At 40.2% G+C, this 27129-nt stretch overlaps 1 protein-coding gene across 4 annotated transcripts in view; it reads left to right on the forward strand.

Annotated features, from left to right (window-relative positions):
* The window catches only part of BNC2 (basonuclin 2), a 736294-nt gene that overhangs the window by 569585 nt on the left and 139580 nt on the right, over positions 1 to 27129 (forward strand). For 3 of the 4 annotated variants that reach the window (XM_040360213.1, XM_040360192.1, XM_040360205.1), the window contains 2 exons: positions 1536 to 1638; positions 2460 to 2468. In XM_040360213.1, coding sequence (XP_040216147.1) covers positions 1536 to 1638; positions 2460 to 2468 — 112 coding nt within the window. The remainder of the gene's footprint in view (positions 1 to 1535; positions 1639 to 2459; positions 2469 to 27129) is intronic. The other variant, XM_040360199.1, reaches the window with a different exon arrangement.

Genomic DNA, 27129 nt, shown 5'->3' on the forward strand with positions numbered 1-27129 from the left:
TCCTGAAACTGATCTTCTGATGTGCCTGCAGAAGCTGATGGCAGGAGAGGAGGGAAGTCAGCATCAATGCAGGAGGGGGGCACACAAAAGGCCACACAGCAGGGGGTGGGACACACATAGTAGAACCAATCCCCCTGTAGTGCACCCAGAGGGAGAAAGCTGGCAGCGGGGCAGGGGGATTCACAAGACAGTACAGCCGGCCCTCCTGCTTGACATGTGCCCAGGCCTCCCTTTCAAGCTGATGGGACCCAGGCCCAGTACAGGAGGGCCAACTGTACTTCCTTATCAGGGGCCGTGGTAACCCTTGAGGTATAATCTTTTAGAATTTAGGTTAAAGCACATGACAAGGTAGCATTTTTTTTTAAAGAAATGTAGCATATCATTGGAATACATGCCCATGCATCCATATTTTTTCCTTTAAACATGCTGCAAGTACAGAAAAGAAAAACTGTTGATGTTCCAGATTTATAGTGTGCTCTTTCTTCTATGACACAGCAACCCCCCCTCCCCCAGAAGCATGTGATGTCAGACCTGCCTGCTTAAAAATTATCATTAGATCCAGAGATATTGGCAGTTGACGTTTCCTGCAAGTCAAGCTTAATCCCACTCCCTTTCAATCTTTTATTGGTCAGAGAGGGTGTCCTTTACAGTAAGAACCAATCAGGATGCTCAGAAGGCAAGAGAAAATTGGAGCCGTGTTAGACTTTTACAGGAAAATGCAAATAAAGCTACTTAGAAGTTCAAATTTGCATCAGCTTCAATGATGGTATCCTTTGTTTATGCCTTTTTATGTACTTAGTTCTAATGGCTATGCTGTAAGACAGTTTTACGTTGAGCTATTAAGGCTGTCTTGCTAAAATAGTGACTAATGGGTGTGGAATGGCAAAGATCTTTTTACTAAAAAATGTTGTTAATAAAGTAAATTTTGTACTCAGCAATTTTTTATATCAGTCTAAATCTCCTATATTTAATAATACAATTAATCGGTAGGGGTGATTTACTAAAGGAGTAGAGGTAGCTCACATATCTTGATGAATAAGGGGAAGTTGTGTTGGTTTCAATCATTCAATCATCCAACCATATGCAACAAAAAAACATGACTGGGTATTCAAACACGGCTCCACCTTATTCACTAACCTAAGTAAACATTCACTTTGCTAAGTGCTTCATCTCCTTAAGTAAATCAATCCCATTATCTCAGCTTTTTTGCATTTAGCCCATGTAAACCAGATCAGTTTGGCACTATGCTAATATATGAACTATGTATATGATTTCTTGCAATGTTCCTAGATAACCTCATAGCTTTTATTTTGTTTATCGGTTTTACTGTTATGACAGCCACTCGAAGCTAAGACTCTCTTAAGTATTAAAGCATTGCATCGGAAATGTGCTTTTTCCATTTTTTGTGTCCCTGCAAACAGCACTAATAGGTGATTACACTGTGTTTCCATAAGCCACAATATCTCATACATATTGTAAGAGCATAAACTGTGAAATGGACATCTCGATCAATGATTCTCTCTTTCCTCTTCTAGGCCATCCGATGTACACTTGTAAATTGCACATGCGAATGTTTCCAGCCTGGGAAGATTAATCTGAGAACCTGTGACCAATGTAAACATGGCTGGGTGGCACATGGTAAGAAACATCATTGTGCTATTTGTTTGTCGAAGAGGGGTTATTTACTATAGCTGGGGAGTGCAAAATCGGGTGCAGCTCTGCATAGAAACCAATCAGCTTCCAGGTTTTATTGCCAAAGCTTATTTGAACAAGCTGAAGTTAGAAGCTGATTGGCTACCATGCAAAGCTGCATCGTATTCTGAGTGCACAAGTTTTGGTAAATCTCCCCCACTATCATAGATTCCTGACATTAATTTGACTAATACCATGAAAGTGCCTAATGTATGATAGAAAAACATCTTCCTAATTATGGGCAACACCTCAACTTCTTTCCCCTCTATTTTATATGTAAGGTCCGTTATTGTCACTTGTTGTCATGTCTGGACAATCCCTTAACGTTGCGGGGTTCATTTACTAAAACTGGAGAGTGCAAATTTTGGTGCAGCTCTGCATATAAAGCAATCAGCTTTTAGTTTTTATTTGTCAAAGCTTTATTGAACAAGCTGATTGGCAACAATGCACAGCTGCACCAGATTTTGCTCTCTCTGGTTTTAGTAAATCAATGCCACTATGTGCTGAGAATTGTACAAGTTTAAAATGTATCCGCAATTGGCCAATCCAGGTACTGCACACTTTTCTAGTTAGAAGTCTAGACTGACTGAGGGGCCTTCATATGCTCTAGGAACTAAGGCCTGTTACATTCATTTCTTTCACATCAACAAAACGCATTTTATCAACAAATAGGGGAAGGATTAGATCCTCTGACAAGTTATTATTAATGTTTGTGCTTCCTGTCCCAGTGACTGCCAATCCTCTCATTTTTTGTCTTGTTGTCACAGATATAGAAGGTGAGTTGGAATCTTTCTAACGGGGTCCTGGACAGGAATAAAAATTGACAGAGGTATTTACTCTTCCCAAGACTATCAAAAACTAAAGAAAAGAAAGTTCAGGCTAAGGTTAGGCTTCTTACTGGGTAAGAACCTGTTATTTTAACTCTGAAAAGAAAATGAAAGCAGTTTCAAACTCAAATACAAAATTTTATTATTTTGCAGCTCACCAATTCTTAGATGTGGTGACTGTATTAGATTTCTTTTTTTTAAGCTTTTTTTTCCAGCACCACCTGGGGATCCAGTGTGTTATTTTCAATTTCCTACTAACTTTAGCTTTTAGAGGGTTGAGACAAATCATTTTACATTGACAGGGGTGGTTACAATGGTCTGATTTTTTCATTTATATAAAACTGTTATCCCAAAAGGGGGGGGGGGGCGGGTTGCTGTAGCTGCTCATAGAGTGTTAGCTGGAGTTCAGCTTCAATTTGCTGGTCAAGTCCATTCAAATCTGCTAAGTCTAAAGCCTTGTACACACAATCGGATTTCCATCTGACAAATCCGTGGAATTTTGTGCGAAGGGCGTTGGCCGTGAACTTGTTCTGCATACAGATGGCAGAACTTTTTCAGCCAACATACACAAAACAACTTTTTTTTTTTAGCTCTTTAGCGCCACCCTTTGGGCAACTTCTGCTAATGTTGTGCTATGGTTAGCATTGGTTTGGAGCACGCGTGTTTGTACTTTGGATTTTTTTCCGATGGACTTGTGTACACACGATCGGATAATCCGACAAGACAATATTTGTTGTCGGAAAATTTGAAAGCATGCTATAAAAAATGTATTGTCGGAAATTCCGACAACAATTGTCCGATGGAGCATACAAACTGTCGGATTGTTCGACAAACCCTGGCATTACACATTTGTTGTTGGAAAATCCGATCGTGTGTACAAGGCTTTAAGCTACCCCAGGGGCGGACTGACAACTCATGGGGCCCCCGAGCAATAGAATATCATGGGGCCCCTGGGCTTACAGATGGCCACCACGCCAGGAGGCAGTGCAGAGGCGGGGCAGCTAAAATCACGGGATTTTCACATCAAAAGCATGTCGGTTTCGGACATATCAGGGACAGATGTAAAAAAAAACATAGATTTTTACATACTGTCCCTGGTTTTACTGAGCCTGGCATCCCTGATGGGGCCCCCTAGTGGCATGGGGCTCTCGGGCAGTGCCCGAGTGACTCAATGGTCAGTCCGCCCCTGCGCTACCCTCACCCCAGACTGACCATGCTGCTTTCCAAAAGTGTCTGCTTTACTACTTCATCCAGAATGTAGACACCCTAAAAAGGAAACATTACTTCCAGGATCACCAGGTAAAATTAAGGCATAAAAAGCCTAAAAAGAAAACAATGCTATTAATGCAGTCACCACATCTAGGAAATTGTGAGCTGCAATCTAATAATTTTTTTGTTTTTGGCTTTAATACTGCTTTAACTTTTACTATAGAAGAATAAAACGTATCGACTGGCCACCTTATCTGATAGATCTAGCTAATATGTTAAGAATAATAATAGATTTACAACGCCATCTCACGATTATTAAATCAATTCAATTTAGTTCAATTAAATACGTTATGTGTAAAAATAAATGTTCATTTTATTATTACTATTATTATTATTATTTCAAAAGTGTAGTGTTATACTGCGCTAGGTGCAAAATTAAATATATATACTATATAACAGCAGCAATTAATCCAAGTGACATAATCAAGGAATACAAATGTGTACAAAAAATAATTGCGCAATTATTTTTTATTATGATTATTTGCATTTTTATGGGCATTTGACTTTGCAAAGGAACTGACAGTGATGTGATTGGATTGGGCTTTTATAAATGACTGGGATGCATTGAAGGTTCACCTGTTAAATGTTCACATCCTTCACACAGGTTCCTCTTTCCAACAGCAATATTTGCAGACGAGTGTTCAAGCATTCCTGCCTGTGACTCATGTATCCGTGTATGTTCTTTAACAGATCATAGCTGCAGAGTTGTGGCTGTCCTTGTGGACAGTGAACCTCATAAAATATACTAAAGTGTTCAGGGCACAGGAGTGCTGGGCAGGGCTTCCTAAACCCTTGGCTTCACATATCCCCAAACAATTGGCATCCAGCACAGTGTGATGTTAAGCTTTGAACAAGTTCATCCTTAGGAGTTCAAGGGTCCAAGCAGAAAGGAGAAGAGTAAAACATAGATAGACAAGTAAGCAGGCTGAGTGCAATTAAAGTTGATAGGCAGGTAAAAGGACAGAGCAAGCAGATAAAAAAAAACTGAAAATCTGAAACCAAGCTGCTAAGATGGTGAGAAACAAGATGTGCTTATTGTGCACAGGTAAGAATCAAAATTCAAAAACTGAAGTCAAAGGCAGGCCAGGAAGCAGAACCAGATGGGCTAAGCCAAATATAGGAATTAGAGTGAGTAATGGTAAATTGAATCAGGAGCACACAGTGCAGTAAGCTAAGTTAGAATACTGAGTACTCACTAATCACAGTGCACCAAAAACCAATGGAGTGGTAACCTTAGCATTACAAAGCAATTTGAATATGAAATTATTGTTTGTACTGGCCCAATAGCTTATGAAAACAATGCCAATATGATGGATGATAAAGGTAAGTATTGTTGTAGCATAGTCCCTTGTCCCCTAGCATCACATACTTTCTGCTTTGCGAGTGTGTTGCTTTGGGGAGGATGCTACTCTTTCAGCTCAATGAAGTGCAGCTCTTCCCTCTCCAAACAGCACCATCTAGGGCAGGGATAGGCAACCTTGGCACTTCAGGTGTGGTCAGACTACAAACCATGTCCCTGCCTCTGGGAGTCATGCCTGTGGCCATGAGAATTGTAGTTTCATAACAGCTGGAGTGACGAGGTTGCCTACCACTGCTCTATGAGTATCCAGGAACGGCTTGTTCACAGCGAAGTTGGGTGTAACCATAGAGTTAGACAGTGATGGTAGAATTTTTTTTTTTACCTATAAAGGTGACCTGTCATATTCTATTTATTTCAAGAAATTCCACAGAAAAAAAGTATAATTAATTCCCTGTGAAAGTGAAGTTTTACTTTAAAGAAAAGATTTTATGAGTAAAAGATGTATGCTGAACTGGAAAAAAAAAATAGTTGCCGGCCTGTCATGCTGATTCTTGGCTTCAACAGTCAGGCCTCGTACACACGTCCGAGGAACTCGACGTGCCAAACACATCGAGTTCCTCGTCAAGTTCTGTGTTAAAGCCGCCGAACAACAAGGAAATAGAGAACATGTTCTCTATTTGGCCCGACGAGTTCCTCGTCGGCTTCCTCGATGAAGAGTGTACACACGACTTTCTCGGCAGAATCCAGCTCCGATCGAGTTTCTGGCTGAATTCTGCCGAGAAACTCGGTCATGTGTACGGGGCCTCAGTGGCTTAAGCAAGTAGGCAAGGGAGTGACTCAGTATGTATTGAAGGCAGATGATCACCATGATAGCCAAATGACTACTAGTTTCAGAAGGATGTGTGCAATGGCAGACCACACAGTTCATTATGGCAGGTTTTATTAAGTTAAGCCCCATACACACTATCAGTTTTCCTGCAGATTTTTCTCTTCAGGTTTACCAAAACCATGTAATATGAGGTCAAACCTTAAGAGTTTCAATTTGTATGCAATCAGCCAGGCCCTTGCACTACATTTTTTTGGTAAACCTGAAGAGAAAAACCTGCAGGAAAACTGGTAGTGTGTATGGGGCTTAACTGTTTGGGGTTGCTGAGAATAGGCACTGGTGTGACGATCAGACTCAAGCAAGATGCAAGACACCAGATACTTTTAATGAGGAAAAGATCAGAACGAAGGGCTTTATTTACCATAATGGTACTTGTGTCCAGGTCGCCAAGGATAGAGGGGGCAGCAGCAAATTTTTCAAACTGTGAGAACATTTTTCTTTTTTAGTATGCCTCTTCTGGCGACCTTTGGACATTTGTGGCTTCAGTAAGAGAACTGTATGAGAAAGGGGGTGCAGGAGTCAGAATGATCTTTGGAAGTCCAAACACGAAGCCATCTTTTTGTTCTCTTGTTTGGAGGTCTGTATAATTATAAATATAATATATAATATAAACCAGACGGTGTCTCCATCTGTACATTCCATCATTAGTTTGCTCCTGAATAACCCAATAACACAGTGGGCAGAGCTTTACAAAAGGGCGTATAATTGAGGTGTGCCTAGGGCCTGTTCTTTTGAGTCATATACTACCATTTTTCTATTGTAATGCAAATTAAGCTACCAGCATGGAGTCTGAGAGGAAACCTGCGCAGGCACAGGGAGAACATGCAAATTCCAGGCAGGTAGTATCATGGGTGGGTTTCAAACCTTTAAATCTAGTTCTGCTAGGCAGATATGCTAACCACTAAGCCACTATGCTATAATGGGAAATCCAGAAAAAAAATCCTTTAAATACCTTTAAGTAAAATAAAGCTAAAAAATATATAATTTTCAACCCTTTCTCTTTACAAATCTGCAAGGTTACACTGTTTTGCGTAAAAGGGGCTGTTTATTTTAAAGTAATTCTGCATTTTGCTCATAGTTGGCAAAAAAAATTCTCCCTTAATTGAAGGCTTATTAATTAATAATCTTTCCATGCTTCGCTACCAAGCATATACAGTCATAGGCGTGTGCACAGGGTGTGCCAGGTGTGCCCAGGCACACCCTAATCACCCTGTGCAAAACAGTATCCCCCTACTGACCTGGCTCCTCCTCCTTCCCCCCACAGCACTGCCGGATTCCCTCCTCTCCCACCTGTTGTTGCTGTGGATGTTTTAGGATGAGTGTGTGAAGGGGCCAGTAAATATGCCATTTACCGGCCCCTTCCTTCTCTAAATGAACATCGTGAGTGTTCGGTAGAGTGTTTGAGCTTTGGGGTGCACACCCTAATGCCAAAGGCTGCACACACCTATGTATACAGTCAAACCTTAAACATAACTATGCACCTCCCAACTGCACTGTGACAGGTCTTCAGTATGGGGATAAGCTGTTAAAGCACCAGGAGCAGTATAGTGGGCAGAGTAACATGGGGTAAAGTAAGTACAAGATACTTGCTTTGTGGATGCAGCAAAGCAAACCTTGTAGTCTGATTGGTATTGTCAAAGAAAATTTAATGTTTTAAATATAATTTTATGTTTTCTATACTGAGTTGAAGAACAATTGGTGTAACGCTAATTAGTAAACTTCCAATGCAGCAAAAAAAAACACTGCAACTGTTGTTAAAACTCCAGCCAAAACATGTTTGTATTTTCGAACAGAGAGTAACGGGGATAAGAACTCTATCGGGTTTTCAATGCTGTTTGTGACCCCATTACAAATTGTTTCCCCGATTTCCTCTCAGGATGGGAAGTGATTGGGAATATTTCCAGTTAAGGGATTGATTTTATTTATGGTAAATAGGCCGCTCATGTGCAAGGGGATTCTCCTTTAGCTTAGTGAATGAGGTGAAGCTCTTCTGATTTCCATTATTTAATCATGTGCAAGCAAAAATATATGTTTTTCTTTATTTCTTGCATGTGATTATTTGCAAATTGAATTTTCACTACATTCACCAAGGTAAGGAAACATTTTGTGCAAATTGAACAGCCTGATTCACTTTAGTAAACCAATCCCACAGATTACAACAAAACACTTCTTGTTCAGTAAAATGTGGAAGGGTTAGAGCCTCTTGCAGGTTATTGTTACTGTATGTGTCTGGCTGTTCCTGCTACAACCACTTCTCTCGTTTTTTACTGTGCTGTCACAGGGATCAAAGATGGCAATAAAAATCAGCACAAAAAAATATGTACTTGAACTGGGCTATACTACTTCATGTCAACTTTGTGTAATGAATTTTAAACAATTAGCACACATAAGTGGCAGCAAAATAAAAGATCACATATATGGTAATAATATTGAGTTGTAGTTCCAACATAAACTAAAAGTAGTTTAACTAAAACAATTTTAGCATGGATCTAACTACTCAAACGATTATGTCATACATTATATAAGAAAGGATAAAACCAACTTAGACCAGGTTAATATAAGATGACCTCAGATAAAAAAAAGGTCTTATTTCGTTTTTAAATAAAAAATAAATAAAAAATACTACTTCTTATCTTAATCTCTGTTTTGTAAAGTCCAATTAAGTAAAGCCCGGTACACTCTGACAGTCTTTTTTCATTCAACCCAATGGGCTGAGCAAAAAAAAAACCTGAGGATCTTTCTGTATTAACTATCCAATGTTAGTACAGTGATCTCCCTTCTGAGCTATTGTATTGTGATAGGGGGACTACCCCCCACCATAAAATGCACCATTGACTGCAGGGGCTGATTGGATGCCAACCGGCTACTGTTTTTCCAGCATGCCTGTTCAACAGAAGATGAATGTTTGGCTGGCTTCTCTCGGACAGAGTGCAGTACACATGAGTCGAATGTCAGTAGGGTTTCTGTTAAACCGGGCAATATTGCCCGATAATCAGCCTGCATGCACCAGGCTTAAGATAAACAGGCTATCACAGAGCTTCTAAAGCCGCGTACACATGATCAGTCCATCCGATGAGTACGGTCTGATGGACCGTTTTCATCGGTTAACCGATGAAGCTGACTGATGGCTAGTCGCGCCTACACACCATCGGTTAAAAAAACGATTGTGTCAGAACGCGGTGATGTAAAACACAACGACGTGCTGAAAAAATGCTTCCAAGCATGCGTCGACTTGATTCTGAGCATGCGTGGATTTTTAACAGATGGTTGTGCCTACTAACGATCGGTTTTGACCTATCGGTTAGGAATCCATCGGTTAAATTTAAAGCAAGTTGGCTTTTTTTTAACCAATGGTTAAATAACCTATGTGGCCCACACACGATCGGTTTTGACCGAAGAAAACGGTCCATCAGACCGCTGTCCTCTGTTTAACCTATCGTGTGTACGAGGCCTATAAAGGAACATCAGCTTCTTGTTACATGAGCATTTGTTATGCAACTTCCCTCTCATGGTGAAAGTAAAACTGCTATAGGTTTACACAGAGATAGTATCGATGGAACCAGTGAACATACTGTACAATGACATGTACTTTTACAGGATTAGATTCAGGGCCAAAATATTAGGACGCAGAAACTTTAAGGAGCAAGTGTGGCATCCAGACACAGAAAATAAATAATGCATTAATTTTTTTATTTTGTATATAGGATGTGAAAAATGGAGGCCAAGGTTTCTATACTATCTTGTTCTCTTGCAACAAAGAAGCACTTTCTATTTTTTTTAAAAAGCGACAGAATGGAATAATTAAGTAATTTGCAGTGACAATCAAGACCCCAACATTAGTTAAACAGTGTTCAATGACATGTGTCAAGAAAGTTTAAAGACTTAAATGTATTTATTGCAGATTCTCATTACAAAATAGAAAAGAAAAACCAAGTGTGCAATCCACATCCACAAGAGGGCAAAATGTAATACACGTGATAAAACAACACTATGCTCAGTCTGAGAAAATGTAGCAATTGACACTTGTTAATTAAAAAGACTGGGAAATGTAACCATTTTAAACATTCCAGTAGTCACTCAAAGAGACATGGGATGCGTCTAACCCATATGCAGATTTCTAAACAAATACCCTTTTCCTAATGAGTCGCTGCACCTAGCTTGCTAGCAGCATCCTGATACCTGTCAGATTCTCGCAGTTGATGGCTCATCGAAACAGGCTGAGGGAACATTTCATCTGCCATGCAGTACTGATAGGCTTCTAAATGAGTGCCTGAGGACTGCGATATGCTTGCTGTGAGACTCTGACCTCCGTTTGTTTTTTATTAAATACTTTTAAAAAGAAGTTTAAAAAAAAAAACACGCTGCTTATTAAATCACAACACAATAGCAACTGAATGTTAAAAAGCACTCAATCGAATCAGCTTACCATTGCGCACCTCCTATTATACAGCGGGATATGTTTGAAATAGATCTGTAAATACAAATTGCTGTTCCCTGCTGCAATAATTACACTGTTTCCTGGTGCTGTCATTAATCAATCTAATTTACACTTGTGTCTGTGAAATGTTGGCTTAAAATATGAAGATGGATAATGTGTATGCTTTGGAATGTTGTGCTGATTTTATCATACAAACTAAAATTACAGCTAATTAATGAGGTCAAAGAGCAGGGCACATATGTAAGGCCTGGGTTAATTGACCTTTGTGCTCTTAACGAAGGCTTGCCATTAATACAGATGTAAAGAATGTCTCCTCTAAGCACTTAGATAGTGTATTGCTAGTAGATTTTATAGTAAAATCCTAAATGCAAAAGAGAAAATAATAAAAAAACAGGTAGTAATTAAATTATGCTATATACTATAAATTGTATATTATATACTGAATTCTATATAATATATACATCTTAGAAAATAAAATGCTTAACCTCCCTGGCGGTATGGTTCTTTCAGATTTTTGGTGCTGAAAGCGGTACCATTATTTTGCATGGAAATTTGGCAAAATTCTCAGGCACACTCCGACCCAAAGTATTAAATCTGGAATTCCCATGCCCAACAGCTCTATCTAATTACCAACAGTCATATACAATTTCATAAAAGTCAGGCAACATCACTTTGTGTTGTGCTGAGGTGGAGCAGTCATATCACAGTCGCAATAGCAGCAGTAAATCAGTTTCCAAGTCTTCAAGAGCTTTGGTAGCTAAAGAATCTTGAGCATGCAATATACATTTGGGTGTGTCGGATGCCCATTTCCTGGCTACGCTCCGTGAGTCCTCCCCGTAGGCCTCTACAATACTACTGTGTTCTGTAGGGGTTGATGGATTTTAATCACAGTGCACTGTGGGGGACCAGACATCTAACACACACAGGAGTGGTGTATGCTGAAATTCTGCCGTAATAAGCATGAGAGGTCTGCTTTTGGCAATATGGAATTGAAAGGAAATCTGCTGTAGTGACAGCTACTGCAAATAACATTTTTTAACTCTTCTTTAAACCTTGTACACACGATCGAATTTTCCGCAGACAAAGCATAGGACTTTTGTCCAAAGGGCGTTGGCCAGGAATTTGTCTTGCATACAAATGGCACACAATCGTCGGCCAACAAACACAAAACAACATGGTTTTTCAGCTCTTTAGCACCACCCTTTGAGCACCGTCTGCTAATGTTGTGTTTAGTGAGCATTGATTCCGAGCATGCGTGTTTGTACTTTGGACTTTTGTCCGATGGACTTGTGTACACACGATTGGAAAATCGGACAACAGACCGCTGTTCATCGAAAATGTTAAAGCCTGCCATCCAACATTTGTCCGTGGAAAATCAGACAACAATTGTCCGATGGAGCATACAAACGGTAGGATTTTCCGCCAACAGCCTATCATCACACAATTCCCATCGGAAAATCCGATCGTGTGTACGAGGCTTTACTCTACTAGGCTGACGTTTTTGGAAATCAGCCCTTTTAACGGCAAGACAGAAAGAAGCTGAGTGCAAAAATAAATAAAGTAAAATAAATGAGGGTGCTATTTTTCAAGTACAGGATAGAAATTGAGTAGCTGATGATAGGAGGGCAGACACCGCTCCAGGTGAAACATATAATGCAATCCCTATTTCATAATCACAGGGTGCCAATCCAGTCTGTGACATGGGCGTAGCAAGAGGATATCAAAGGAAGGTTGACCGTACTCCAAAGAGTGCGGTCAACCTTACTTTGATAGAAATTAAGTAACTGACAGTTGCCCTTTTTTCTAACTTTTTTATATACGTGACCAACTTTCATTATACAGCTTTTAGTATTTTTAATTAAAGTGGTTGTAAAGTCAGAAGGTTTTTTATCTTAATGCATTCTATGCATTAAGATAAAATGTCTTCTGTGTGCAACTGCCCCCCTCAGCCCCTCTAACACTTACCTGAGACCCATATAGATCCAGCAATGTTGTAGGACTGTCTCAGCTGCTTGGGACTCCCCTCCTCATTGGCTGAGACAGCAGCATGGCGACATTGGCTCCCACTGCTGTCAATCAAAGTCAGTTAGCCAATGAGAAGAGAGAGAGGGTGGGGCAGGGGCCATGGCTCTGTGTCTGAATGGATACACAGAGCTGTGGCTGGGCTCGGGTGTCCCCATAGTAAGCCGCTTGCTGTGGGGCACTTAACAGGAGGGAGGGGCCAGGAGCACCGAAGAGGGACCTGAGAACGGAGGACCAAGGCTGCTCTGTGCAAATCCACTGCATAGAGCAGGTAAGTATAACATGTTTGTTATTTTTGAAATAAAAGAACAAGACTTTACAATCACTTAAAGCTTTTTTGTTGGCATAAACATGTTAGTTTTGTAATTAGAGGGAACACACAAATATGATTATTAGTATTATTAAACTGTATTACAGTATGCATGATCAAGTGTCACTGAAATTGTAATTAATTGTTAGCCGTTTTACCCAAGATCCTTTGTATTTTCCGGTCCAAGTCTGACTCAAGATTTCTTTTAATAGGATTAGATATTGCGCTGCTTAGTATATACACTGAGCATACATTAAATATTTGCAGATCAAAAAGAATAGGATTGATTTGAAATTCTAATGCCGCGTACACACGATCAGTCCATCCGATGAGAATGGCTACACACCATCAGTTAAAAAAACGATCGTGTCAGAACGCGGTGACGTAAAACACAACGACGTGCTGAAAAAAACAAAGTTCAATGCTTCCAAGCATGCGTCGACTTGATTCTGAGCATGCACCGTTTTTTAACCGATGGTTGTGCCTACTAACGATCGTTTTTTTTTCCCATCGGTTAGGAATCCATCGTTTAAATTTAAAGCAAGTTGGCTTTTTTTTAACCGATGGTTAAATAACCTATGGGGCCCACACATGGCCGGTTTTGACTGATGAAAACAGTCCTTCAGACCGTTGTCCTCTGGTTAACCTATCGTGTGTACGAGGCCTAAGATTTGTTTGTATGGTCTGTTTTTGTGAGGGTCCATAATACTTCTGTGTAATATTATAAATTACATTATTGAAATATGCATAATCTAAAAACCTGCCAGTGTTAGTTAATACTAAAAATGTGCAGTTAGCAAAAGCAGCCTTTAAAACACATGCATGTTTTCTGTATATTGATAGATATTTCACATTATCTGCAGAAATATGGACTCATTCATTTTTAAAATATACCTGGCACTTGTCGCTGAGAAATGTGTTTGGTACAAATTTACCATAAAAGTGCTACATCTTTCCTGTGCCAGCAACAGCTAATACTAATAGGTGTATGGCTGTCGTATGTCAACACGTAAGTGCAGAGAGTTATCTTAATACAGAGCTTCTTTCAGAAACTGTTATATGTGGACACTAAAAATGATATTTTCTTTTCTTCATGACTGCCAGAAGGACTTCATGGGTATATCTCTTAAAATGTTAACCGGTTTTAACCAGGACTATCTAGCCCCTGGTCTTGATTCTGTCTCCTTTAAATCTCATATGCCTTTTTGTAAAGAAAAATACTAGCAATAAGTATTACAGTATCTTTAAAGTAGAACGGAAGTCATACCATTTTTAATCGTAGTTTTGAAGTATGGGAGGGTTGTAACCCCTGTCAGTTTTCTTGTCATTTGTGTCCCATTGGAAATATTTCCCTTCACGCATAGCCAAAATAAGCATAGCCAAAATAAGAGGTAAGAGGAAATCCTTCCAAAGTGAGGGCATCCCTGAAAGATTTCATCTTGTTTCCTGTTCTAGTGACAACCCAAATTTGGAATTAGAAATAGTGAATCTCCATCATGAGGGCACTTACAGCAATAAAAACCCTACAGGTGTTCTAATCCCACTTTACTCTATCCACATAAAGGTTTTCCTTTTAGTTATACCATTTTTGCCGGCGTATACGACGGCTGGGCATATAAGACGACCCCCTAATATTGAGTTTAAAATGGTGGTTTTGTGCTCTACTCACCATATAAGATGACCCCCCTTGTGTGGTAATACCGTTGTTCAAAAACTTAGAGGCCAAAGCCCGCCGGGTGCTCTGTAAAGCTATATGTATTCAGTATATGCGCCGCTCAGCCAATCCCGGGGGGCGATGCACTCTGTTGATGAATACAGAGCCTGCTAAGCCTGTTCAAATTGGAGTAACAACCTCTGCCAATCCGAGCAGGCTACATAATCTAGCCTGCTTGGATTGGCAGAGGTTGTTACTCCAATCCGAGAAGACTTAGCAGGCTCTGTAGTCATCAACAGAGTGCATCGCCCACCGGGAATGGCTGAGCGACGCATACTGTTTGTACACAGTATTATCGAGCACCCAGCGGGCTGACATTAACCTTGCTGCCTCTTCACCCGGCATATAAGATGACCCCCGGTTGTTGGCTGTGTAATTCCGGTGTAAAAAGTCATCTTATACGCCGGAAATATGATACTTTAAAAGAAGATGCATTACCTTTTTAGAGTTTTTAAAGTAGAGCTATGGCCAACTTCTAAAATCACATAGATGCTACAGGCTGCCCATACCAGTAAGACCCAACTCTCTGTTTTCTAAGCACTCCCGGAACATTTTGTAAATATTTGTTGATCTTTCAATTATTGCCATTAGTTAGTCACTTCCTTTATAGAGTGAGTTTCCTTCTGCAGTAAAATCACTACAACATTGTCAATTATTTAACTGATTTGACTGCAGAGGTGCTGGCACCATTGATTGCCCTGTTACTGTATAGCCAGGGCCAGCTCTGCCCACTGCTCTTTAGATTGACATCACATTGTGCACTCTGCAGAGTTTAAGAAATTGATTGAAAAGCTCTGCTCGGTCCTTCTCATCTCCTCCACCACTGGCATGCAGGAGAAATACAAAAATCATCACCAGGGACATAACCTAAGCCAGCCATGGATGAATTGAATTTCAGTTGGTTCAGCAGGAATTTCAATCTATGGGCAGGCTGATTGTACTGAAGGTGATCTATCAATCACCTTCGTTATAACCAGGCTGTCAGTTTTTTTTGTGCAATCACTACCGACGGCAATAACTGCCAGCAATGATCATTGTATTCTGACAGCGGGGAATCCCCTGTCAGAATCCAGTAGCGCAGTGGGAGGGATTCAAGCAATTGCATAATCTATGACCTATCTTACAGTCAATGAGATGTGTCCCTTGTCCTGCCTGCTGCAGCAGGAGTTAATAGACCCAGGGAACCAATCACAGAAGCTAATCAGGAGTGTCAACTGTGCCTGTCCTTTCTCCCCTCATTCATATATAATATATAACCTAACCCCAAAAATGTCCCCTTCCAGTAGACATCTCCTTCCCCCAACTCAAATCCCTCCCTCCCAGCTCAAATTTTCCCCAAATCCCCCCTCCTAGCACAAAAAATGTTCTTCCCCCCATCCCTCCTCTTAACACAAATCCCCCTAGATTACCATTCTTAGCACCCCCTCCCCAAATTTCCCTTCCTAGAACAATACTTACCCCCTGCCAATCCCCAAATTCCCCCTTCCAACACAAATCCCCACTCCTCATCTCTTTGTGGCGTCCCCCACGTCACATGATACCATAGTGCCTAGGGCAGCCAATCCATTCTGCCCACCCCTTGATCCAGCCTTGGAATAAAGAATAATAATCTCCCCTATGTACAGATCATGTATTAAAGCATAAACAATGACCACTGCTGAGGGGAAGAAACGTTGTTACTTTAAACAGTTAATGACATCATCACTGGAAGAAACACAATCATTCCACAGGAATGTGAAAAACGGACCTTTCAATAAATTTAGAAGTCTGCATAAATAAAGCACTGACATGTCACACTAAACAACAATAGTAGAACCTTTCAAAAACGTTGGACCTTTTTTTTTTTAAAAGCAGCAAAGGACTACATCTGTCAGCCTTCATCTCAGTTCAGGAAGTAGATGGTGATTCTGGGTAATACCTAAACAAAGGCCATACTGTCTATTTGATGAGAAAAAGTGAGTCGGGGAATACCGTTTTCTCTTCGGGAAGTCATAAATACTTGTAAGACTTAACATGAAAAAATAAGTCACACCAAAGTTACAAAACATACTTGTACACCTAGACTAATGGGGATGCGATTAAAGGGTTAGTTTCTGTTAATGACATAAAAAAAACGGGGAAAAAACGGTAAAAAACATTACAGCTTTGACTGTACATCAAAATGATATCCTTGTTGCACTGAGGATATGTTTATTTCGTTGTGCTACTCGATACCTACCTCATTGTGATGTGGATTGTTCAAATGTCTGAAATGTGTTATGATTCCTGTTATGACATTAATAAAAAAAACTATAGAAATTAAAATGATATCCTTGCTTTTGGAGCACTTATATCATCAGCTCCCTTTTTGCATCCTGCCCATATGGCGGGATGGACTGACCATTGGATGTGCAGGCCCAGCACCTCACGGACGAGAACTTGGCTACAAGAACTCAAATGCCTTACCCCTCATGTTCAGTCTGCATTCTCTCACAGCAGTGAGGTGGTTAGGCAAACCAAGTACTTGTAACTCAGTGCTAGTTTGTGAGGTGCTGGGACCACGCATCCAGTGATTTTTAAACATAGAGGACGGAATTTTAATTTAGATTCAAAGCTTTATGGCATATCAATTTTTTAAAAAAGGTCATTAAAGTTGAATTAACCCTTTAAAGAGGGGCTTTTTTTTTTTACAAATACTTTAGCTACTGACTTCAGGTACTGAAGTGCCAGTCCAGCACTGTCTTTCCTAAGTCAGCTCTGCTTACCACTGCGGGTCCCTGGCACAGATACCTTGGATATGGGAACCAGCTGTGACTTCCTGAGGAACCACAGCCCCGCTGCACATGTGTGAGCTCGCACAGCGCTCTGTGAATGGTCCTGCAGCCTCTTGGGGCATGTGTATCCCAGGAGGATGTGGGTGGGGAAGGGGCAGAGGCAGGGCAAGAGGCATCATCCTTGCCTTGGTGAAAATTGCAAAAGTGGGAGCAGGTATGAATAAAAATTTGTGCTTTCCCCCTCTCAAAAAAAAAAAAAACCTTAGCGTGAAGTTCCTCTTTAAGGTTGGCAGACTTTAAGGTGTCTATTTATAAAACAGTGAATGTAGCTTTAATTAAGGCTAAGTTCACGCCATTGCAAATTGGATGCACGTACCCGAACCCTGCTGTTGAGCCGCATGCGTCTCATATGTAAACCGAGCCTAAAAAATGTCCTAAAGAATCTGCCACTATTATTTAAAAGACCTTACTATTACAGGTACTTATATAGTACCATCAATTTATGTAGCGCTTTACATATATATTGTACAGTACCGTCAATTTATGTAGCGCTTTACATATATATTGTACAGTCACATCAGTCCCTGCCCTCTAGGAGCTTACAATCTAAGGTTCCTAACATTTATTCATACACATACTAGGGCCAATTTAGGCGGGATTCACATATGTTCGAAAGGGATGCGGGTTTCTTAATGGAGCCGGTTCACACAGGTCCAGGGCAGCCATGGTCTGCATTCTAAAAGGGTCCTCTGTATTTTTGGGTCCGATCCATGTGCGAATTTAGGCAAAAATTCAGACCTGATTCGCACCTGAACAGGTATGCACTGGCCCTAATGCTGGGAACCACAGCCGCATATACTCTATATCTGTGGTATCCAAACTGCAGCCCTTTACCTACCTTTATCCGGCCCTTGGGTCACTACTTCCAAAGATACAAGACACGATTCTGCCAACTGATACCAGCAATGAAGCACAATATCTCCCACTGAAACCAATAATGGGACAATATCCCTCCCACTGATACTAGTGATGGGGCATTATTGCTTTCAAATGATACCAATTATGGGGTATTATTCCAACCCTCCCAATGATACCAATAAAGGGGCACTGTTCCTTCCATTTAAACCAATGACTGGGCACTATTCCTGCCAATGATGGGGTACTGCTTCTCCCCCAATACCAATTATGGCGATGTTTACTTCCACTGATGCCAAGAAAATTTCCACTACCACTGGCCGTAGTCCGGCCCCCCTAAAGTCTGAAGGTCAATAATCTGGCCCTTTGTTTAGAAAGTTTGAAAACCCCTGCTCTATATTAACAAAAGTATTGGGACACTTGCCTTTACACAACATTTTATGGCATCCCTGTCTTAGTCTGTATGGTTTACTATTTAGTTGGCACAACCTTTGCAGCTGAAAAACAGCTTCAACTCTTCTGGGAAGGCTATCCACAAGGTTTAGTAGTGTGTCTTTGGTAATGTTTGACCATTTTTACAGAATTTTGAGGTCAGGCACTGATGTGGATGAGAAGGCCTGGCTCGCAGTCTCCACTTAAATTCATCACAAAGGTGTTCTATCGGGTTGAGGTCAGGACTCTTGGTATGCGGACACCTTAAGAGTTCCCTTCACTGGAACTCTGGAACTAAGGGGTCAAGCCCAACCCCTGAAAAACAACCCTACACCATATTCCCCCTCCACCAAATGATTTGGATGAGTGTACAAAGCAAGGTCCATAAAGACATGGATGAGTTTGAGGTGGAGGAATTGATTGGCCTCCACAGAGGCCTGACCCCAACCCGATAAAAAAGCTTTGGGATAAATTAGAGTGGAGACTGCGAGACAGGCCTTCTTGTCCACATCAATGCCTGATCTCACAAATGCGCTTCTGAAAGAATGGTCAAACATTCCCATAGACACACTCCTAAACCTTATGGACAGCCTTCCCAGAAGATTTTAAGTTGTTATAGCTGCACAGGGTGGGCCAACGCAATATTGAACCCTACATGCTAAGACTGGAAGGCCATTAAAGTTCATGTGCTTGTAAAGGCAGGTGTCCCAATACTTTTGTTAATATAGTGTATGTAAACCCAGCCTTATACAGCTGCCTATTAACCACTTAAGCCTCAGACCATTTTGCTGGTCAATGACCGGGCCACTTTTTTCAATTCTGCATTGCGTCGCTTTAACTGACAACTGCACGGTCGTACGATGTGGTTCCCAAACAAAATTGAGATCCTTTTTTTCCCCACAAATAGCGCTTTCTTTGGTGGTATTTGATCACCTCTGTGATTTTTATTTCTTGCGCTATAAACAAAAATAGAGCGACAATTTTGAAAAAAATTCTATATTTTTTATTTTTTGCTATAATAAATATCCCCTAAAGATATATAAAAAAACATATTTTTTCCTCAGTTTAGGCCGATACGTAATCTACATATTTTTGGTAAAAAAAATCACAATAAGCATTTATTGATTGGTTTGCGCAAAAGTTATAGCATCTACAAAATAGGGGATAGTTTTATGGCATTTTTATCAATCATTTTTTTTTTACTAGCAATGGCGGCGATCAGTACCGGTACTGCGACATTATGGCGGACTCATCGGACACATTTGACACACTTTTGGGACCATTGTCCATACATAGAGTCCTCGGGACCAGCGGTCGGAGTCACGGAGCTCCCGGCGGGCGTGCACGCTCACAATGCCGGCTTCTTAAATGGGACGTAAATATACATCCTTCTGCCTGTCCGTGCCATGCTGTCGACGTATATAGTCGTCTGCTGGTCGGCAAGCAGTTAACCTACCAGCATGTCTTTGGAGTGTGATAGAAAACCCACCAAGGCACAGAAAGTATGTGCAAGCTCCAGACAGGTGGTGCTGTGGTTGGAATTCGAACTGATGACCCTAGTGCTGCTAGGTGGAAGTGCTAACCACTTAGCCGCTGTGCTGCCCATAAAGACATGAACCCGAATGATTTACCTACAAAGATAGTTTGCTAAATGTCAGATTTTTTGCGTTATAAATATGCCCCCAAGTCAGGGACACCCTTGGGGTGAAAGTGCAAAGTGAAACAAACAACGGTTTGATGTCTGTGTTGACAACATCGATAACTCCACAACAGTGCAGTTTACACCTGAAGGTACCTCCTGAATTGCCAGCCTAAACAGAAATTTCAACCTATGAGATTTCCGTCCATAAGGCATAGCAGGTCTTTGTCTTATTGCCAAGAAAATTGGCCTACCTATGACCTGCATAGCTGTTTTGTAACTCTCCAAAAGATGGTAGGTGTATTCTCTCTAGAAATATTATTAATGAAAAGAAAGTTGCCCTCAAGAGAGAGAAAAAAAAGCATGTGTTTGTCAGTTTTTAAATGCTTATCTGAGCCATGTTTAATATAACTTCTTTCCCATTTTACCTCATCTGCAGATCCGTGACCCATCTTTCTAAAAGAAAATCCAGTGTTGAACATTTAGCAGCTTTGAATAATCTACAAACTAATTAGTCAAGCGCCTGTGAGACTCTTGAGGTTGTGAGAAATCCCTAATGTGTACAGAGGGAGTTTTTCTTCAGAAGAAAAGGGAGTCCCCAGGCTGGGGTGAGATTAACCCTTCTTCTTCACGTTCAGCACGTGATCGCTGTAACGAAAGTCTAGCATTTATTCATATGTATACTGCACTGGTCTCCAGCAGATTTATTTTCAGAGAAAAACCTTGTCAGCACGAAAGCCGTTGTAGGATCAGAGGAGACAGAAACAGGTGTCACATAGGACGTCAAAAACGAAAGGGGGAAAAAGATCAGGGTGAAGGCGCGAAAGACAGACAATTATATTAATGCTGTCGCTTTTATGTTGTAGCTTTGCGTTATTACCTTGAGGTGCTGAGTGTGCAGTTGCCTCAAAGAAAAGTAGACAGGAGACAAGGGGGAAACACGATCGTTATTAACTGAAGAGGCAGTGTGTCAAAGCTGGAGAAGGTTCAAAGTTTTGTTTGAAAAGAGAAAAAAAAAATTCAGACAGCCACGTCTGTGAACAAACTGCGGTTCTGCTGTCGGCTACATAAACAGAGTAGCCGTCTAAAATGTGCTGCTTGAAAAAAGATCACAGAGCTGAAAAAATAATAATGAAAGATGTCATTGAGACTTTTTTCCGCTTTAATTTAATTATATTTAATTTGTATGTACATACATTTTGGAACGATATGTTTCACTGACCCTTAGAAAACATCCAGGGCAAAATGCACAAGTAGTGGTATCTGAACAAGGTGCAAAGATCAACACAACACCTTTTTAGGATTTACGACACTCAAATATTTAAAGATAATTTAGAATTATGTAGGTTAGGTTGGTAGGAATGTGGTGATGGGTGTGCTCTATGTACAACTATTTTTGTTGCACTGGTCACATTCATCCTATTACCTTTTTCTTATAATTTTTTTCATTTACTCTTTTTTTTCAAGATACTTTTATCTGACTACAATGGCCAGTGTAACATCTCCAAACCAGTCAAGCCTCAGCCCTCAGTATGTATGTAGGGTTTTTTGGCTCCGCCTGGGGAGGAGTTGGTGTGTCAGGTCCCCATATAAATTATGCTTTGTAACCAGTTAGAAGGGGGATTTTCTCTCAAAATGTATCAGTTTCCAACTACAGTGATCTGGTATAAACAACTAAAGAAGCCAGCGCTCCAGGTGAGCTAATCCCAGGGGCGGACTGACAACTCATGGGGCCCCTGGGCAATAGAAGATTATGGGGCCCCCGGGCTTACAGATGGCCACCACGCCAGGAGGCAGTGCAGAGGCAGGGCAGCTAAAATCTCTGGATTTTCACATCAAAAGCATGTGAATTTCGGACACATCAGGGACAGATTTAAAAAAAAAAAACACATATTTTTACATACTGTCCCTGGTTTTACTGAGCCTGGCAACCCTGATGGGGCCCCCTAGTGGGATGGGGCCCTCGGGCAGTGCCCGAGTGACTCAATGGTCAGTCCGCCCCTGGCTAATCCAAATGAGGTTAGATACGTGGAACACCACATGTGGGTTCACGCCTCAGCTCGCCTGCCATGTAAGCACTGGATAGAAGGAATGGCAGCACACCGACATAACGTGCAACAGCCAGGACTTTCGTTCCGTCGTTTTTTTTCGGTCCTTCTATACAGTGATCTGGTATTCACCATGTTGGAGTTGTGATCATATATGCTTGTGATTTCCTCGTGTTTGTGAGTATGGGTTTTGCTTTTTAATAAATTGTTTGGTGCACTTGCGCCATCCTTTATTTTCTTATAGGCCAGTTTAACATACCTATCAGTTACAAAGCAAAAGTTGTAATATTGGTAGCAGTCAAACATGTGGTCTTTCCCCTAAAACTTCAGCGGATTATCATTTGCAGCTCATGACTTTATAAACTGCTACAACTCCCTTGTTATATTTTTTAATATGTCATTTATATAACACAGGGCTTGACAAATTTGCTTTAAATCTAGGAGCCAGCTAAAAAAGTTAGGAGCCTTTTTTTTTTTGTTCTAACTAAAACACTGGAAAGCACAGAGGGGGGGTCAGGGGTGTTTTGCGGGGTGTTTTGGGTCTACGGACAGAACCAGGGGTTGGGTCCAGGGATACCAGGGATAACCGGGGGGGGGGGTTGGTTGGTAATTGGGGACAGTGAGAGAAAACCCTAACCATTCACATCTGTGCGCTCCACTTATGAAAAGTCTGGATTGCAGCACCTTCAGCGCCCTGTTTAAAAAAAATAACTTTCCATTGAAGTCTATAGGGGTGCACCAAAAACGCATTGCACTCAAGTCAAACCATTGCTTGTTTTTTGGAAACGTATTGTAGCCAATCAGCTTCCAGTTTTTTTTGGCTACCATGCACAGCTGCACCAGATTTTGAACTTTCCAGTTTGAGCAAATCATCCTCAATGGATTCACAAATAGATTTTTGTCATAAAAGGCTGTAGTTGGAAACTAAAAACTTGCTAATATAATCCAAGAAACAGTTATTGCAGTTTTTTTAGACCATGATCTATATCCCTTGATAGTCTAATGGCCCGTACACACGATCCGAAAAAAATGTCGTCCGAGGAAGAATCGTACGATAATCGGATCGTTAGTACAGGGCTTCCGTGAGCCGACCGTGACAGTTAATCCGATATTATTTTATCGGACATGCACGAAAATGTTCCTCGTACGATACCAGATCGGACAATTTTCATGACACATGACATCACTTCCGATTTTTTTTTCTGTCATACGAGAATTTTCGAGACTTTAGTAACCTATTCAATTTCTACTTGTGACTATTAAATGAAAAAAGTCTGATTTTCGGATTGTGTGTACGTATAAGTCTTCTCTACAATATCTTAATTATGACTCTAATGACAAGTATGCATTCATTTGTTCAGTAGCACTCTGTACTGGTTCAGCAGAAACATGTGCTGTGTGACATCCCCTGTGTACATGATATTATTAATAAATAGAAGCTGCCTGTAGAACTCTGGATCTTGGTGGTAAATATCTGTGGTAACAGATCCTGTACCCACATATTTACACTAACTTATACAGTGTTACACCAAATTATTTGGCTGTTTTTTTTTTTAACTCGCATAAAATCCTTTAGTTCCCAGATTAGTGAATATTCAGGCAGCTCTAGATCTCTTCTGGATAATTAAACACAGAACATATTTTCCTTTAATATATAGATTGATCTTAGGCCTGCAACAAATCATTTGACAGTTTTATTTATCCTATGAATTTAGTATACTGTCCACGATTTCTATAAAGAGATGCATCTTTTTGTCAGTTTTTGTTTAGTAATTAAAATATACTCAAATTCTAATTCTAAAATGTTGCAATCACAGCCATTGTCATTTGGAAAATAGCCACAATATTATACTATGCACAATTGGCTTTGTATTAAACAAAATGTATTTAAACCAATATTAAAATTCATAATATTGTAAATAATACTCCTAATACACATCCGTGTAAATTCTAAAACAATTTTGAAAGCGATTCGCAGTGGTTTGTTTATGGATTTAATTATGGATTTGAGATGCTGGTTAAAAATTAAGGTAAAAAACATGCTCAGTATTCATCATTAAGTGTGAAACTTACTGTTTTCTAGTTTTTGAGTGTATGAAATCTATAACTTTCCTGGAAGAAAACTTACCAGGGTGGAATTATCCATTGGCTTGATTTTAGTCATTGCCTGGAGATGCTATTTGAGGAAGTGTTGACAAAATTTCCCGTCCTGCAGATTATGAGCTTTTGGAAGATGCTCTCCATCCTTAGTGCTCCCACGTGTCAGTGTTCTCTAAGGTTTAGACTATGATGCATCAGCTGGTTTTAATATAATTAAAGTTATCATTAAGCCATTGGATAGAGATGAGTATGGTTGCCATAAACTTAGAGCATATGAAGTAATACGACCAACGGGCCCAATATAAATAGAATACATTTTTTAATTTGTATCAAATTCTTACCTAATGAAACATTTATTTTCATTCTGAATAGAATAGAAACGAGTTAATCATGTTTTTATTATTTCTGTATCTCCAATGGGAAGATTCACCACTCTCATTGTCCTGGGGACCATTATCATTGGGTCTGAAAGGGAATATCTAACATTTTAAATATGTCACAACAATTTTAGTAGAGTTGAAATCTTTCTATGAGGATGTTTATTTTGATGACCACTTAATTTTTCTTAATTTATTGAGATTGTTGTGTTTCAGGTCAGGAAGTGGAGAAAAATCTTCCCAATGGGACATAGCTAACAAAATGTGTTTTTTCGATCTATTAAAACAACAAAAAAATACATTTTGGATATATATTTAATATAAACTACACATCTAGACTAGTCTTAAATGGAGAATAGAGACCTGTCATTTCCCTTACTGTATGCAACCTATACCAAACACACTCAGTCTTTATAACTGTTAAAAAAAAGCTAATACAAAGTGTATACAGTCACTTCAATCCTTGCTTCCATTTGGGTCTGACATCCTTCTATTAGGTCCGGGCAGAAGGTTCATCTAAAATCAGCCTGGGTTTTCTGCAGAAATTCAGTTGAGTTATCTTGTCCTGTGAGCAAGCATGGCTGTTTTCATTAAAATCCTCTCTACAAAGCCCTGCAGTGTTTTTTTTTAGAATGCATTTTCCTCCAGCTCTACCTGATCTCAAGACCTGTGACATGTCTGTGTTCTGTACCATCTGTTCAGCACACTTTTACTTGATTTGAAGATGTCTACTAATGCAATGCTGTGATAACTACAATCCCCTCAGTTCTGCTTGATGCTTGAGGCTGTAAGGTCTCAAAAGCTCCTAATGAAACACTTGTCATCTCCTCTAACCAAACCTACTTAGCCCTGCTGTTCTCAACTGATCTGCACCTAAGCTCATATAAACCCAGTCAATGCCATTCAATTTCTTTTTCTGAATCTATTTTTTATTTAAAACTGATTCTGTATACTTGTTCTTGAGCTATGCAAGCTGCGATTTTAACAAAATTAACCTGTTTATTTTCCCACAAAAATTGGCAGCTCTGCAGACCATAGCTCAACTATATCTTTCTTTGAAACTGAGATATTTGTAGTTGGACAGACTAAGAGAAAATAAACAGTAAAGAACGCATTTTGAACACTTGCAGAGTGTTTTTTGGGAGAAACTCCTCTCATGCGTTAGCTTACTCTTGGTAAACAGTATATTTTAAAATAAAGCACAATTAAGTTCAAAACTTGAATTTGTTTCTCTTTTAAATGTTGCCGTTATATATGAAAGCCCTAACAATTTATTTGCTCCGTTTTGGCCTGTTACCTAGCCCACGCAAGGTATATCTATTTGATAAGTGCAACACATATCTGTTGATCCTCTCAGAAGATTGTGTTCATAACTTCCTATGCTTTCTACCTGTGCTGCACTCTTATCAGTTAGCATCGCTCCAGTTCTCTATATGGACTACATAACACTTCCCTTATACTTTGGAAAAGATAAGGATGAGGAGTTCTGTAGTCCTGTTGTTGGGTGATGGGTGTCATTCTAGGAAAGGAAGTGTGTTACTACTAGGATCACCAGGTGAAAAGCTGTGAAAGAGCTGTGAAAATGTGGAACAGACTCCCTCCAGAGGTGGTTCTGGCTAGCTCAGTAGATTGCTTTAAGAAAGGCCTGGATTCTTTCCTAAATGTACAGAATATAACTGAGTACTAAGATTTGTAGGTAAAGTTGATCCAGGGTAAATTCGATTGCCTCTCGGGGGATCAGGAAGGAATTTTTTCCCCTGCTGTAGCAAATTGGATCATGCTCTGCTGGGGTTTTTTGCCTTCCTCTGGATCAACTGTGGGTATGGAGTTGGGTGTATAGGATTGTACTGTTTTTTATTTTGTTTTTTATTTTTTGTGGTTGAACTGGATGGACTTGTGTCTTTTTTCGACCTGACTAACTATGTAACTATGTAACTATGAAAAAAAAGCTAAAAATTCAATTTTGGGATGAGGTGATGAGGGAGCTAGAAAGCAGGAGGTCTTGGGGGAATGAAAACATTTTTATTTGGTTGGTTATTTAAAAGAACGTTAGTGATGTAACAGAGGGCAGAGTTGTGGACGGCTCTGTAAGTTGTTGTTAGCATTTAGAATTCTATTCATTGGGTGACTGGAAGCCAGAGGAGGGGTTGGTAGAGAGAGGTATCAGACACTGAATAGTTGGTAAGGTGGATGAGGCTGGCAGCAGCATTGATGATGGACTGAAGGGGTAATAGCCAATGTAAAGGTCCTCCAAGGAAGAGGGAGTCGCAGTAGTTGAGGTGACAGATAACCAGGGAGAAAGTTAGAAGCTTTGTGGTGTCATTGGTTAACAAGTAGCATATTTTGGAGATGTTGTGGAGGTTGAGGCAGCACGATTGGATGTGGAGCTAAAAGGAAAATTTAGTTT

Source organism: Rana temporaria, chromosome 1 (genome assembly GCF_905171775.1).
Source record: "Rana temporaria chromosome 1, aRanTem1.1, whole genome shotgun sequence".
NCBI classification, from domain to species: Eukaryota; Metazoa; Chordata; class Amphibia; order Anura; family Ranidae; genus Rana; species Rana temporaria.